This window comes from Impatiens glandulifera, unplaced genomic scaffold (assembly GCF_907164915.1).
Source record: "Impatiens glandulifera unplaced genomic scaffold, dImpGla2.1, whole genome shotgun sequence".
NCBI lineage: Eukaryota > Viridiplantae > Streptophyta > Magnoliopsida > Ericales > Balsaminaceae > Impatiens > Impatiens glandulifera.
The window spans coordinates 88,725-103,395 of record NW_025919337.1 but is presented as its reverse complement, the minus strand read 5'-3'; the positions used below and the strand labels follow the sequence as shown (position 1 = coordinate 103,395).

The window sequence follows — 14,671 nt, the reverse complement described above, 5'->3', positions numbered from 1 at the left end:
TGCATTCTATTGCTATTGTTGCCGAAACCTAGGTAAGATGACATGCGATCTTCGTGAACTTCAGCAGCTATGCCTCGACACCAAAGGTACCTACAAACCTAGGTAAGATGTTGATAAAATTTCAGATGCTATTGATTTGCTAATTTATATGAATTGGGATGAAATTCTAGTTATAGTTCAATGTTTTCAGTTTTTTATTATTTTGATAAAAGACTAATTGATTGATGAATTTCTTTTATTCTTAAGTTGGAATGTGTTGATTCATTGTTTATTTCGCCCAAAATAGATTGATTGAATGAAATGTATTTGATGATGATTTGAATTGAATTGGAATATATTTTGTAAACAGAATTTCAAATTGTATTTTCCAGAATTAGGAACTTGATGTTCTAGATTCATATTAATGTTTATCACGTACCAATCTATAGAAATAACTTCTCTTGCATGTCAATAAATATGATATTTTTTGGGAAAAACGACTAATAAATATGATATTTATCTTATTAGAAAACTAGACAACGATATCTCTAAACCTTGAATGATTATGTAATTATTTGTTTGGGGAAGAATTTTGGTAATTGGTGATTCATGGTTAAGATGGAGACATTGATCAACTTTGGGATTAAGTTGGTGGATTTCTCATACTAGGTTTCATGCATGACAATGTCCATTCTTTTAATTCTTTAGAAGGACAACTTTTTATTAGAACAAGAAGGAACACAATAAGCGTTCAATTATTACTGATGCTGGAATTGGGAAGTCTCTAGAAGTCAAGATGATAAGATCAAATTAATGAAGTGTGGTAGAATTCAAATAGTCACTTTTGGAGATCGACCGTCATAATATTTAATTATCTAGTAATAAAGTTTATTTACTTCTTTTTGGAGAGTTGTTCCAACTTCTTAGTTTTGCCTATTTGTAGGCCTTTTTGTAATCGTGAAAGACAACTCACTTTTGATATAATAATTACTTTAAGCTTTAAGCTTGTTTAGAAGTTTATCTTCTATTTATCTTGCTCTAAACTCTTTTGGTGGATTCCTAGAGTGAAGAGTGTCGATTGATTTCTTGTGTTACTTCATATCTCTCTAATTTCTCGGTGTCAAAGTGGTATCAGAGCTTTGGTTTACAATGGTTGGTCGGAGAAGAAGAGGACCAAACGATGATGAACCTAAACCTCGTCAAAGAGACCTTCGTGATATTGAGTTAGAAGATTTAAGGAGACAAGTGCAGCAACTCGAACAACGCCTTGCGCGTGGTGAATATCGTGAACATGATGTTGATGGTCATGGTTCAGATGATGATTCAAGAATTAATGATGAGGATTTCAATCCATTTCATGATGATAATGACGCAAGTGACCGTGCATCTCGTGGTCAACGGTTCCAAAGAAACAATGTCCGCCACAGGTTTTTGGATTTTAAAGTTGATATTCCAGATTTTGAAGGAAGAAATAATCCTGATGAATTCATTGACTGGCTCAATACCGTTGAGAGAATTTTTGAGTTCAAAGATGTTCAAGAAGATAACAAGGTGAAGTTAGTGGTTATCAAATTAAAAAAATATGCGTCCATTTGGTGGGAACACCTTAAGAAGCAACGTGTGCGTGATGGCAAGAAAAAGATCAAAACATGGGACAAAATGAAGAAGGAGTTAAGGAGGAAATTTTTGCCGAATAATTATCGCCAAGATGCTTTTCTCAAATATCACAACTTCAGGTAGAATGATCTATCTGTGGAAGACTACGTGGCTGAATTTGAAAATCTTATGATGCGATGCGATGTTTTGGAGCCGGAAGAACAAACTATTGCTCGTTTTCTTGGAGGGCTACGATATGAAATTGGAAATGTGGTTCAATTGCAGCAATATTTGACATATAATGATGTATGTCAGTTGGCTCTCAAAGTTGAAAAACAACAAAAAAAATCGAGTCATTTTGGGGGACGTTTCTCATCGGGTGGTGGTGCCTATAACCGAGGAAGTGCTTCTACTTCCAAGAACAGTGCAGCTATAAAAGACGTAAAACATAAATCTTTTACAAGTAAGGATGGTGGTGCTGCTAGTTTTGAAAAATCAAGTGGTCCAACTAATCAAAAAACTTGTTTCAAGTGCAAAGGGTTCGGACATTTTGCCGCTGATTGTCCAAATCGAAGAATCATTACTCTCGTTGAGGAAGAGTATGAAGAAGAGAATGAAGAGACAACACCAATTTACGATGAATGTAACGAGGAGGGAGATATCACTTATGAAGATTATGGGGAAGCTTTAGTAATACGGCGTATCCTCAACACCACTTATGTTCCAGATGATTCATGGCTTCGTAATAATATTTTTCACACTAGATGCACGTCAAATGGCAAGGTGTGTGACATCATTGTCGATGGAGGAAGCTGCGAAAATGTTGTGGCTACAGCTATGGTGGAGAAGCTGCAATTGAAAACCGAAAATCATCCTCGACCTTACAAATTATCATGGCTTCGGAAAGGTAATGAAGTAAAGGTAAATAATCGATGTCTCGTTCAATTTTCTATTGGAGAAAAGTACAAAGATGAAGTTTGGTGTGATGTTATCCCTATGGATGTTTGTCATTTGCTTCTTGGAAGACCTTGGCAATTTGATAGGAAAACGCAACATGATGGATTCAAAAATACCTATACTTTTATAAAAGATGGCGAGAAAATAATTTTGAGACCTTCAAGAATGAAGGACATTGTTAAACCATCAAAGGAAGAAGGAAATAATTTGCTCGCCAAATCACAATTTGAGGATGTAATGAATGAATCATTAGGGGCGTTTGCATTGGTGGTTTTAGAAGAAAACAAGGAAGATAATATTATTCCTCTACAAGTGCGACCTCTTTTACAAGAATTTGTTGATGTCGTACCTGAAGAGATTCCTACGGGTCTTTCTCCCATGCGAAATATTCAACATTGTGTTGATCTAATCCCTGGTGCGTCAATCCCAAATAAAGCTGCTTATAGAATGAATCCTAAGGAATATGAAGAGTTGCAGCGATAAATTGAAGACTTGCTGGCAAGAGGTCTTATACAAGAAAGTAAGAGTCCTTGTGCTGTGCCAGCACTTCTTGTGCCAAAAAAAGATGGTTCGTGGCGTATGTGTGTTGATAGTAGGGCGGTGAATAAAATCACGATCAAATACCGTTTTCCTATTCCTCGCCTCGATGATCTCTTTGATCAACTTCACGGCTTCAAAATTGGTTCTAAGATTGATTTACGGAGTGGCTATCATCAAATTCGAATGCGGCCTGGAGATGAGTGGAAAACTGCTTTCAAGACCAGAGATGGTCTTTACGAGTGGCTGGTTATGCCATTTGGACTTTCTAATGCACCCTCTACATTTATGCGACTTATGAATCACATGTTTAAACCATTTATTGGGAAATTTGTTGTTGTCTATTTTGACGATATTCTTGTGTACAGCTCTAGTCCAGAAGAGCATTTAAATCATCTTCGACAAGTTTTTAGGGTGCTAAGAGAACAGAAGTTATATGCCAATTTGAAGAAATGTCACTTCTTCACTGACAGCCTCGTCTTTTTGGGCTACAATATTTCTTCCGACGGTATCAAGATGGATCGAGACAAGATTGAAGCTATCTTAAGTTGGCCAATCCCTAAGACTATTCATGATATTCGGAGTTTTCATGGCTTGGCTTCATTTTACCGCAGATTTATCAAAAATTTTAGCACTATCATTGCTCCTATAACTGAATGTTTGAAAGGTGGTAGTTTCAAGTGGACGGAGGAAGCATTAAAAAGCTTTGAACTTCTCAAGAAAAAAATTACGGAAGCTCCAATTTTGCAACTTCCAGATTTCGAAAGGGTATTTGAAGTAGATTGTGATGCTTCTAATGTGGGGATCGGAGGAGTTCTTAGCCAAGAAGGCAGACCCATTGCTTTCTTTAGTGAGATGATGAATAACTCCCGACGCAATTATTCAACATACGACAAGGAGTTCTTTGCCCTTGTTCGTACCTTGGATCATTGACAACATTACCTATTACACAAGGAGTTTGTTCTCTTCTCGGATCATGAAGCATTGAAGTACTTGAACTCACAACAAAAGTTGAACCCGCGACATGGAAAATGGGTCGAGTTTCTGCAAGCATTCAATTTTGTGATCAAGCACAAGTCTGGCGTGCTAAATCGAGTGGCAGATGCTCTTAGTCGAAGACATTCTTTGTTGTCTACGTTGCAGTTACAAGTGCTTGGATTTGAGGTGATAAAAGATCTCTACAAAGATGATTTGTACTTCGGCAGAATTTGGGAGGAATCTTCAAAAGCTCCATTCAAGTTTTTCTTGATTGATGATGATTATCTCTTTAAAGGTACATTATTATGTATTCCAGATTGTTCATTAAGGCTAACAATTATCGATGAGGCACACAACGGAGGTCTTGCGGGACACTTTGGAAGAGAAAAGACTCTTACACTCGTACAAGAAAATTTTTATTGGCCACGTATGGATCGAGATGTCAAGAAGTACATAGAGAGGTGCAGAGTGTGTCATATTGCTAAAAGTCATGGGCAAAATACGGGTTTGTACACACCTTTACCGGTACCATTATGTCCATGGGAAGATGTGAGTATGGACTTTGTTGTTGGGCTGCCACGCACTCAAAGGAACAAAGATTCGATTATGGTGGTCGTTGATCGGTTTTCAAAAATGGCGCACTTTATTCCTTGCATCAAAACAATGGATGCCACTCACGTAGCTATTCTTTATTTTAAAGAGATTGTGAGGCTTCATGGCATTCCAAAGACAATAACCTCTGATCGGGATTCGAAATTTATGAGTCATTTCTGGCGAACGCTTTGGAAGAAACTTGGAACTAAACTTCAATTTAGTTCTTCTCACCTTCCACAAACTGATGGACAGACAGAGGTTGTAAATCGGAGCTTGGGAAACCTTTTGAGAAGTTTGATTGGAAAGAATCCTCGCCAATGGGATGAGGTTTTGGCTCAAGCAGAGTTTGCTTACAACCGATCATCGAGTCAAACTACCGGGTCGAGTCCGTTCGAGGTTGTTTATGGTAAGAATCCTATCACTCCCATAGATCTAGCTCCAATACCTATTGCTCATCATATAAGCAAGGATGGAGAAGATCGTGCTAAGGATATTAAGCAATTGCATGAGAAAGTTCGTCAAGAAATTATCAAGCACAATGAGAAATATCAAAGGGTGGCGAACAAGCATAGAAAGCGTTATGTTTTCAATGAAGGAGACTTGGTCTGGATTCACTTAAGAAATGAGCGTTTTCCTCGAGGTCGACATGGAAAATTACAGCCTAGAGCTGATGGTCCTTTTAGAATTTTGAAGAAGATTGGTGATAATGCTTACAAGGTGGAGTTACCAGGAAACTATGGTGTCTCAACCACGTTCAATGTTTCTGATCTTTCACCATACATTGATGACGAACAAGTTCCAGATTCGATGTCGAATCTTCTCCAACCGGGGGAGAATGATGCTGGAATTGGGAAGTCTCTAGAAGTCAAGAAGATAAGATCAAATTAATGAAGTGTGGTAGAATTCAAATAGTCACTTTTGGAGATCGACCGTCATAATATTTAATTATCTAGTAATAAAGTTTATTTACTTCTTTTTGGAGAGTTGTTCCAACTTCTTAGTTTTGCCTATTTGTAGGCCTTTTTGTAATCGTGAAAGACAACTCACTTTTGATATAATAATTACTTTAAGCTTTAAGCTTGTTTAGAAGTTTATCTTCTATTTATCTTGCTCTAAACTCTTTTGGTGGATTCCTAGAGTGAAGAGTATCGATTGATTTCTTGTGTTACTTCATATCTCTCTAATTTCTCGGTGTCAATTACATGCATGATAATTTAAATGAAAATCTTGTTTTAGTTCAGTGTAATTGATTTCTAATTCTTTTATTGATAAATTGCTGCTATTCTTGAGTTTGAATGTGTTGATTAACTACGTTGATTTGTCCAAAATTGATTGATTACATGGATGCATATAATGTTGATTTGAATGGCATTGGAGCAATATTTTGAAAACAAAATTTAATAATGCATTTTCTAAAGTTAGGAAAATGATAAAATTGACTAATAAAATTCCAAGTAAAGTCTTATCACATACCAATCTATAGAAATAACCTCTTTTGCATGTAAATAAACGCAATATTTAACTTATTAACAAATTAAACAACGATATGTCTAAACCTTGAAGATTGAACGGATTATTTTTTTTGAAAAAGACTTGTGTTAATTGGTAATCCATGGTTAAGATAGAGACATCCATCAATTTAGAGGTTAAATTGATCAATTTTCTCATTCATAGTTTTATACTTTTAGTAGATTGGTCTTTTGACATCAATTTTGAATTGATACGTTATAGGTTTAAGTCTTTCTTCTTCATGTTTGTTGGACAATCTTATTTATTAATGAAGTTTTAATATTTAAAGAAAAAAAAGACAATTAAGCGTCTAGGTTATGATATATGTCAACTTACATGTTCTTTAAAACTAGTTTATGACTTAACTCCCATGTACATTAACCTAATTAATCTTTCAGAATATAATAAATTGGTTCTAAGTCAAATAAAATGGAAAGCATATAGATGACACTTTAGTCTAAAGTTAACTTGATTTTTAACCTATTTGAAATAAAAAAAAGTTATGAAACCCAAACAAAAATAGGCAAATAATTCTTAAAAAAAATCTCAATTAGTACTTGAAAATAAATATGACACTTTAAGCCTAGAGTTAACTTGATTCTCGGTGTATATATAACCACTTTTACTCTGATTATTTGAGCACTTCACAATCAAGTTTTGATTCACATTATCATTTTCATTTTTTTGTTATATCAAACACTTTTACATTTTTTAGTACAAATCTCATAAACAAATACAACATGTATATGAGAATGTTTTAGAAGATACTCTTTCATTTAGTTTCTACAATGTTTCCTAAATTTTATACATTGTATTATGTTGTAGAATTTCTATTTAATAAAAAAAATTATTTTTCTTTTCTAGTTCAAGGTATGAAAAAGAATAAACTAATAAACTGTCCAAAATGAGCAGAATCTTATGAGGCATGTAAAAGAATAATGTTATTTGAGAATGTGAGTGAATAATTCAACATGATGTCTGAGTTGATCAATGGTCTTTGTCAAAGTCAGAACACACTCACTGAAATCACATTTTGAAGCAAACAATCTCTTTAAAAAAAATTAATGAAAATGATAAAATCTTGGTTGCAACCAAGTCATTAGTTTGTCTGCAATCCTTCTAAGGGCATCTCCTATTTTGTTTAAAGCATCAACCAAATTGTTACCCTGTTCATTGATTTTTTCATTGTTTTGCTTCAAAATGTAATTTCAGTGTCTTTATTTGACCAAGACCATTGATACTCTCAAACTCCATGTTGAGTTCTTCATTCTCAAATAACCTTATTTTTTTCATGCCTCCTAAAATGTTGTTTCTTTTGAACAATATACTAGTTTATTCTTTTTCATACCTAAATCTGGAAAAACAAAAATAAGATATTTTATTACAGACTTGTTAGAATGTTTCTTCTTTTGTTAACTTTCAATTATTTTAGTTGATATATGCATCTTAATTACCAAAATAACAATTTTGCAACATTATGCAATATACAAAGTTTAATAAACATTGTAGAAACTGAATGAAAGAGTCTCTTCTTAAGCATTCTCATATTCTCTTTTGTTGCATTTCTTATGAGATTTGGACCGAAAAAATATATAAGTGTTTGATAAAGCATGAAAAATGAATATGACAGTGTGAATAAAAACTTGATTGTGAAGTGCTCCAATAATTAAAATTAAAGCTTCTATATATACACCTAGAACCAAGTTAACACTAGGCTAAAAGTCTCATATTTAAACTCAAGTGTTGATTGAGAAAATTGGTAAGAATGACTTGCCTAACTTTATTTTGGTTTCATTAACTTGTTTTCTGTTTCAAATAGGTTAAGATTTCTTGATTTCCATTTGTTTTATTCAGTTAATTGCATAACTGTATATTTTGCTAGTCATTGTTGCATTTTTTAATACCTTTTTCATTTATTAAAGTAATGCTATCCAAAAAATAAACACAACTAGGAAACAAATAGATTTAGATTTCTTTCTTTCTATTTATCTTTCTACTTTGTTTGTCATTGTATTTTTCATTTCTCCTTTCATTTATCAAAGTGGTTCTCGGATATTTCAAAATTAAAATAGTCAAGGACTCTCTAAATCTTCATCCATTATGTTTAGCCTCTTCATTTATTAACAAAATTAAAATATTCCTGAATGATTTAGCCACTTCATTTATTACCAATTTTTTGTTTTTATTTTCTTGAAACCTACAATTATCTTATTCCATCTTTTCTAGCATTCAAGTGTTTTCATTTTCATGTCATTCTTTTGTAGAAGGATGTAACGACTTCCCATTTTGGTTCAGTCTGATTTGATGCAGAAAATGTATTAAAATTATGTTATTTCTTTTTCTTCAGACTTTCTGTCATGTTTTTTACCCTGTATGAACATAAGGATCTCTGTTATACTCCATTTGGGATGTCGTATGTTTTAGTAATTTTCGCAATCTCTTCATTCTCTTTTTATAACTCTACTCCTTGATTTATTGAATGCACATCATTGGTCATCAATTCAAATAATTAAGGAGTTAAGTTAAAAAAAAGATTGAAAATACTAAAATGGAATCCAAAACCGGTGTGTCTGTCGATCGAGAAATGCTAATCCAATATAGATGTGAGATGACTTACTGAATTCGGCAATCCAAAACCTTAGTGGAAAAGGTGATGACACATCCAAACTAAATACTAAAACATATAGATACCATCAAAATGTAATGTAATTGACAAATATTTTGATGTAAAGCCTAATCAATCATGAGTTAAAACTTAATAAAAGTAAAGAAGGAAATAAAAAACACAAAATAAGTAAAAACTAACTGTAAACACAACTTTTATAACAATATTTGTCCCTAAAAGGGGTCATGAAATAGTTACAATCTTTCTAGAAAACCCCCCATAAAAATTACAAAACTATTAACACATACATCCTATTTCATATCTAAACTATCCACCATTTAATACTTTAACAACAACAACAATAAAAAACTAATATTACAACAAAAATCTTATTACAATGTTGTTCAGCAGTAAAACATAAATTGCTTTACATTATCCATAACATTAGGTAAAGGCCGAACAACTGCATCCCCTTCCCTTGTGTTCACTCTGACACTAGTGGATTCAGCATCAGCTCCATCTCCTTCCACATCACCTTCCACGCCACCTTCCACGCCACCTTCCACGTAACCTTCCACATAATAGCGTGCCCTCCACGCAGCAAGATGAGCATAGTAAGCAGGAGGAACTTCACATCAAAGAAATCAAACCATAAGAATAATGATTGATTGATCATATAACATAAATTTAGTTGTTGAGTTAGCTAGAAAGACAAACCTATAGACACCGATCTAGTGCATCTCGCATAGCTGAAAAAGAAACACCAAATTAATTAGTATTACGTAATTACAACAATATAGGTTAGGATTAACTATTAAAACACCACTTACGTGTAACACAAGCTGTTAGTGAGTCCTTGCAATGCATCTGCACTGAAGTCATTCTCATCAAACAACACATGGTAATGTGTTGGCCGGCTTGTTCCCTGTTTCAGTTTTTTACCAAATATCTTAGTGCTTGCTTCATATATATTCAACCAATAAAAAGTATCTAATCAATTTTTTTTAGTAGTTACCTGGATACCCGAATGACTGCATAGATAGAAGTCAAACTCCCTTACATGACAAATCTTTGTATCAACAACCGTACCTACATATGAAGATCCAATCAATCAGATTTAGTATTTATATTAACCAACCCATTACCAATGACAAACCACAACCAATAATATTACCTGGCAAAACATTTCCACTCCGATCGGTTGAATGTCTGTCGCCATGAGTCATTGGGAAGAGGCGAGTGTGATGCCTCTTCTGTACAACCACAAATGTGATCCTCGGTAGGTAATTTTCTTCCAGAGAAGAACATGCCTGCACCAAACATGTATTTTTCAACTCACCATACCAATAAAAACAACAATCACATATATATATAGCCATATTAAAAGTAAAAACTACCTTCCGAATTGCATCAACCTCATAGAGCAAAACATGGCTGAATTGCCCATCGCTAACACCATCTCTGCATTTAAACAACATATATTATTAGTAACTTAATTTAAGCACAAAAATGCAAAATGCAAGAGCAGATACAATTTTTACCTGTAGAATATTATTCTATGTGGTTTATGACCAGTGGACTGCATAAACGAAATCAACATCTCCCTACAAAGTCCCCAAAAATCAAACAAGATATTTTTTACTTCCACAAAAAAACAAAAAAATAAGTGAAAAAAAATTTGTATCTAATATTTGTTTTTACCTGATCATCCCACTTTTAACTCTCCCCCTTATAGGATCATCAACCTCTTTATAGAGGTCACTGATGATTATCTCTCTATGCCTTTGAGCAGAGACCAGTCCTTTGTAAGTGGTTACCTCAGGCCAGTCCATCGAAGCAACCACCTGAAAATATAAACCTATATTTTAACAACCCAATAATTGTAGATAGAAACAAAATCAAACTATTATCAACACATCTTACTGCTGCAATTGAACAGCTTGAATCCTCTCCCGGAGCAGGATGAGTGACATCAGCGCCAAAGATGATGGTGGGCATATCCGAGACAAAATCCAATTTTCTCTCGAACGCACTCGCAAGCACGGTGTTGCGTCCTCCAGCCTGACATTTAACAAACATTCAATTAGCATGTGTTGAATGACATTAATCAACTCAATTGAGAACTTCTAGTCTTTCTTTTCTAACAGCATTATAAAAGTTAAAACATGCCTTGACGTTAATCTTCAGAGTGATATTCTCAAGATACGGCAAAGTCCTCTTAAGAACATGCCTAGGCTGGCAGCATTGAGAGACAATGCCCAGTTCTGTCTCACAGACCTTTTTAATTATCCCTGTAAGAACAACAATGTTAGTTAGGAGGTTTGCACAATATATACACTTAACTAAAATAATTCTTCAAAATGTTACCATATGAACCAGAAACTTCTGGCAATATGACGAGCAACAACTGAAGATGTCTGCCTTTTGCCTTCATCTTTGTGAGCTGCTCATTACATCGCAAGTGGATGCTGGTTAGTGCCCTTCCAATGTGTTTAGGATTGGTTGAATGGATGGGAATCAGCGGTTCCGTATTGAATTTCTGCAAGAGAGAGTTCATGCACTTAAGGATAGGTTCTCATAAGATATATAAGATGTACAAGTTCGAGATGAGATGGAAAGAATACATACCAGCCCTTTACTTATGCACGTTTGCACCAAGTCCCAACAGAACTGGCCAACCTGATTTTGGTTCATTTTTGAGAAGTTGACACAGGTCCAGAAATCTATCTTGGCCCCGTTAAACATTCTCTGCCACAATAAGAACATATTAAACATAAAGAAGACAAATGATTACTCTACAATATAAAATGGGAGGTGGTATGCGCGCACACATTCAAGTAAAACAATACCTTGTTCAACATATTCCATTGCCCCACACTTGGAGCCTCTTGTGACCCATCATATTTGAGCTGCAATAACCAGCGCAATAATTTTATTAAAGATTAGAAACATAAACCAAATAATTACAAGACTAAAGAATTACCATAGGAGGTGGAAGAAGTCTTGCTTCAACCACTGTAGGTTCAGGCTGTATATGCAACCCAAATTCGTTCACGAACTTGTCATTGTTGTAATCGTTTTGCCTGACCATCTGGAGAAGAAAATTATCATTAAAAGGACTAAATAACTAACAAATAAAAAAACATTGAAAGATTAGGTTCAATAGATACAAAATGCATGGATACAAAAGTACCTGTCTGATGTTTTGTTCCCTATGCACTGGTCTTTGACAGGTAGCCATCAAAAGAGTGGTTACCTGCCTCTCATTCAACTTATTTGTATACCTCTGCCCCTCCACGATTTTGCACAGCTACAGTGTCATCAAAATAAAGGAAATGAGTTTTTGAAAAATAATAAACAAAGATAACTAAGGAAAATAAAGACTATAGCATAAAATAAAGATCAGTTCAAGTAGTAAGTACCTCCAATGGCAGATAAATAGGCTTGGAATCACTTCCATACTGCATTGCAGGTAAGGAAGGATACCTAAGTGTGATACGGTACCTTTCTAAGTAGTATTGGACCACATACTTCTTTTGAACACCGTCATCACACGTGAACCTATACAAGAGCAAGATTGAAAAGTGAGAACGGACAGTTGGAAAGAGAAAATAGATTTAAACAAGATATGATCGTATGCAAAAATAACTTACATCAGTTCACCAATTGGTTGTTGAGATAGACGAACTATCTTTTTGCTCATGACATTCTTCAGGTGAGTCGTTTTCACAGTCACACCTTTCAAGACCTTCAGAATCTGAAAAAAGAATATTAACACATTTAAGTGAGTTATGATCATTGTTAAGTTTACACTCAAACATTCATACAAATCTAAGATAAAGTTGAAACTTACTTTCTTACAGTCTTGATCAGATAATGGCCTGGACAGATCTCCGATGTGAAGATACTGCTGAATAAATTCTGTCACGAGGATGGGGTCAAAAAAAGCCCTTGCTGATATATCTAAAAAATAAAAATTAGATGCTGAGTTAGTACAAATGTAAAACATGTTTATGGGGTACTAAAGCTACATACCAATATTCAGCGAGAGCCCCATTTGAGTTGGTCGTAGGCTTTGGTAGAACCCTTGCCAATACTCAAGGCCACCATCCAATTTCCCCTTTGCACCAAGTCTTGGTGAAAAGAATGACCTTTCAACAACAGTGTACCTGCAACAAAATTGTATTTCAATTTGGTAAACAAAAGAAAAAGCACATTATGATAAAGGAAACTAATTGAAGCATAAAATGATGTTCTTACATAACCGAAGGAGTTGCTCGGAGAACTATCTCAAGAGCTTGCAATGTCTCATGAGGAAGATTCCCTTGCTTCCTATGTAAGAATGCTTGAAGTTGATACAGATCAACTTTAGCAGCAAACTTAATTGCCACATTGAAGTGACTCTCCTTCCTGCGTCGAGAAAGATCCATTGTTAATTTCAAGTCAAATCTGAAACATTAAGCAATTTTAAACACTAAAAAGTCACCTTCTATTTCCATCCTTTTTAAGTAGTTTCACCGCGAAGTCCTTGGACTGAAAGGGAAGTGGCCCCAAGCTGTAAATGTTTTTGCTGCCATCATATGCAGGCAACCGATTCCCCAGATACGACTCCATGTTAGAGTCGATCAAAGTATTCATGACGTCCCTGCATACTTTCTTCAATGTCACCTCTGGAGTGATTGTGACCTGTACATTTTAATTGTAAAGATTACATAAACAAAAGAAACACATGAAAAACAAAATGACAAGAGTCGATCAAATAATATACACTCACATCGTAATGAAATACATCACGTCCAGTTGATTGAACTGGAAAATGGTTGGTTCGGACTGAGATCTTCTTACCGGCTCTACCCAAACCTGGTCTATCCGGTAGTCTGGTTGTCGCTGTCAAAGGTGTAAGAGACCGAGTCTCAAAAGTGGGGGACAACTTTTGCAGAGTCTCAACAGCTCTAGAAAGTGAAGCTAAGTTAAGCTTCATTTCCACATCTGCAGCTAAGGAATCTGCAGATGAAGAAGAGGCAGAGGACAGTACAGGTACGTAGGAGCGGTATGGACCTCTTCCTCCTCCGACGCGTCCAAGTCCATGTCTGGATTGCGGTAAAAGTTGATCGGTGCGGTCTGATTGACCTGTTCCTCCTCCAAAGCGTCCACGTCCACGTCCGGCTTGCGGTAAAGGCTGATCAGTACGGTCAAATTGACCTCTTAGACCTCCGCGTCCTCCAATTCTTCCAGACATTTTTGCAAAAAAAAAAGTGAATAGGTATTCGATTGAACTGTGAATGAGAGAAAGAAAACTAGAGGATGAGTTGTGTTTGAAAATACAGGTACTGAAATGAAGAAGAATGGAGGGAAATATATATACAAATAATTAAAAAAAAAATTAATATGTTTTTGTCCATATTTAGAAAATAATCTATAGGTCTATATTTTAAAAAATAATCTTTAGATTTTTTTCTAAAAAAGTAATAAAAAGTTAAAAGAGATTTATAAAATGTAAATTAAAATAATCTAAAATGTAAATAAAAAAGTTAGATTTCTTTATAGAAAAGTAAGATTTTCTTGTAATACTTAAAAAGTTAAAAGAGATTTATTTGAATTTATTATAAAATTTATAATTAAAATCTGTTTAAGTAAAATATAAATAAAAAAATAAAATAAAATAAACTTTTTTTTATCAAATTTATAGATTATATTATATTACAATAATTCTTTTTATTTTTTTTTACCGTCAAAATTATTAAAATCATAGAAAAAAATCATATTAATATAAAGGTCATAAAAACAGTTAATTTTTTAAATTTTTATTTATTAAAAGAATATAATTGAAATTATTAAATATATTTTAGTGAAAATTAGATGAAAAGATAAGAAAAAAATATTTTTTTATTAATTAAATTTGTAAATCATATTACA

The 14,671-nt window shown here is 34.2% G+C and overlaps 1 protein-coding gene across 1 annotated transcript; it reads right to left on the bottom strand.

Moving 5' to 3' along the window:
* Window positions 1–9,159: 9,159 nt before the first annotated feature.
* On the bottom strand, window positions 9,160–13,441 carry LOC124917815 (protein argonaute MEL1-like). The gene is made up of 21 exons (XM_047458119.1): window positions 13,242–13,441; window positions 13,016–13,165; window positions 12,791–12,924; window positions 12,609–12,718; window positions 12,409–12,512; window positions 12,178–12,316; window positions 11,949–12,065; window positions 11,739–11,846; window positions 11,605–11,664; window positions 11,384–11,503; window positions 11,123–11,294; window positions 10,925–11,046; window positions 10,679–10,816; window positions 10,457–10,599; window positions 10,297–10,359; window positions 10,153–10,216; window positions 9,930–10,065; window positions 9,771–9,844; window positions 9,586–9,680; window positions 9,473–9,504; window positions 9,160–9,383 (listed from the first exon to the last, which is right to left on the bottom strand). The coding sequence occupies exons 1-21, from the start codon at window positions 13,391–13,393 to the stop codon at window positions 9,160–9,162; spliced, it is 2,457 nt and encodes an 818-aa protein (XP_047314075.1). The 5' UTR covers window positions 13,394–13,441.
* Window positions 13,442–14,671: the final 1,230 nt, after the last annotated feature.

Bases quoted from the DNA above. Each gene is read 5' to 3' on its own strand.
- LOC124917815 (XM_047458119.1), bottom strand. From the start codon at position 13,393: ATGAATACTTTGATCGACTCTAACATGGAGTCGTATCTGGGGAATCGG. The intron at 12,925-13,015 runs GTAAGAACATCA...ATTTTGTTGCAG, and splicing joins CGAGCAACTCCTTCGGTTAT to GTACACTGTTGTTGAAAGGT. The intron at 10,217-10,296 runs GTAAAAATTGTA...GTTTAAATGCAG, and splicing joins CATAGAATAATATTCTACAG to AGATGGTGTTAGCGATGGGC.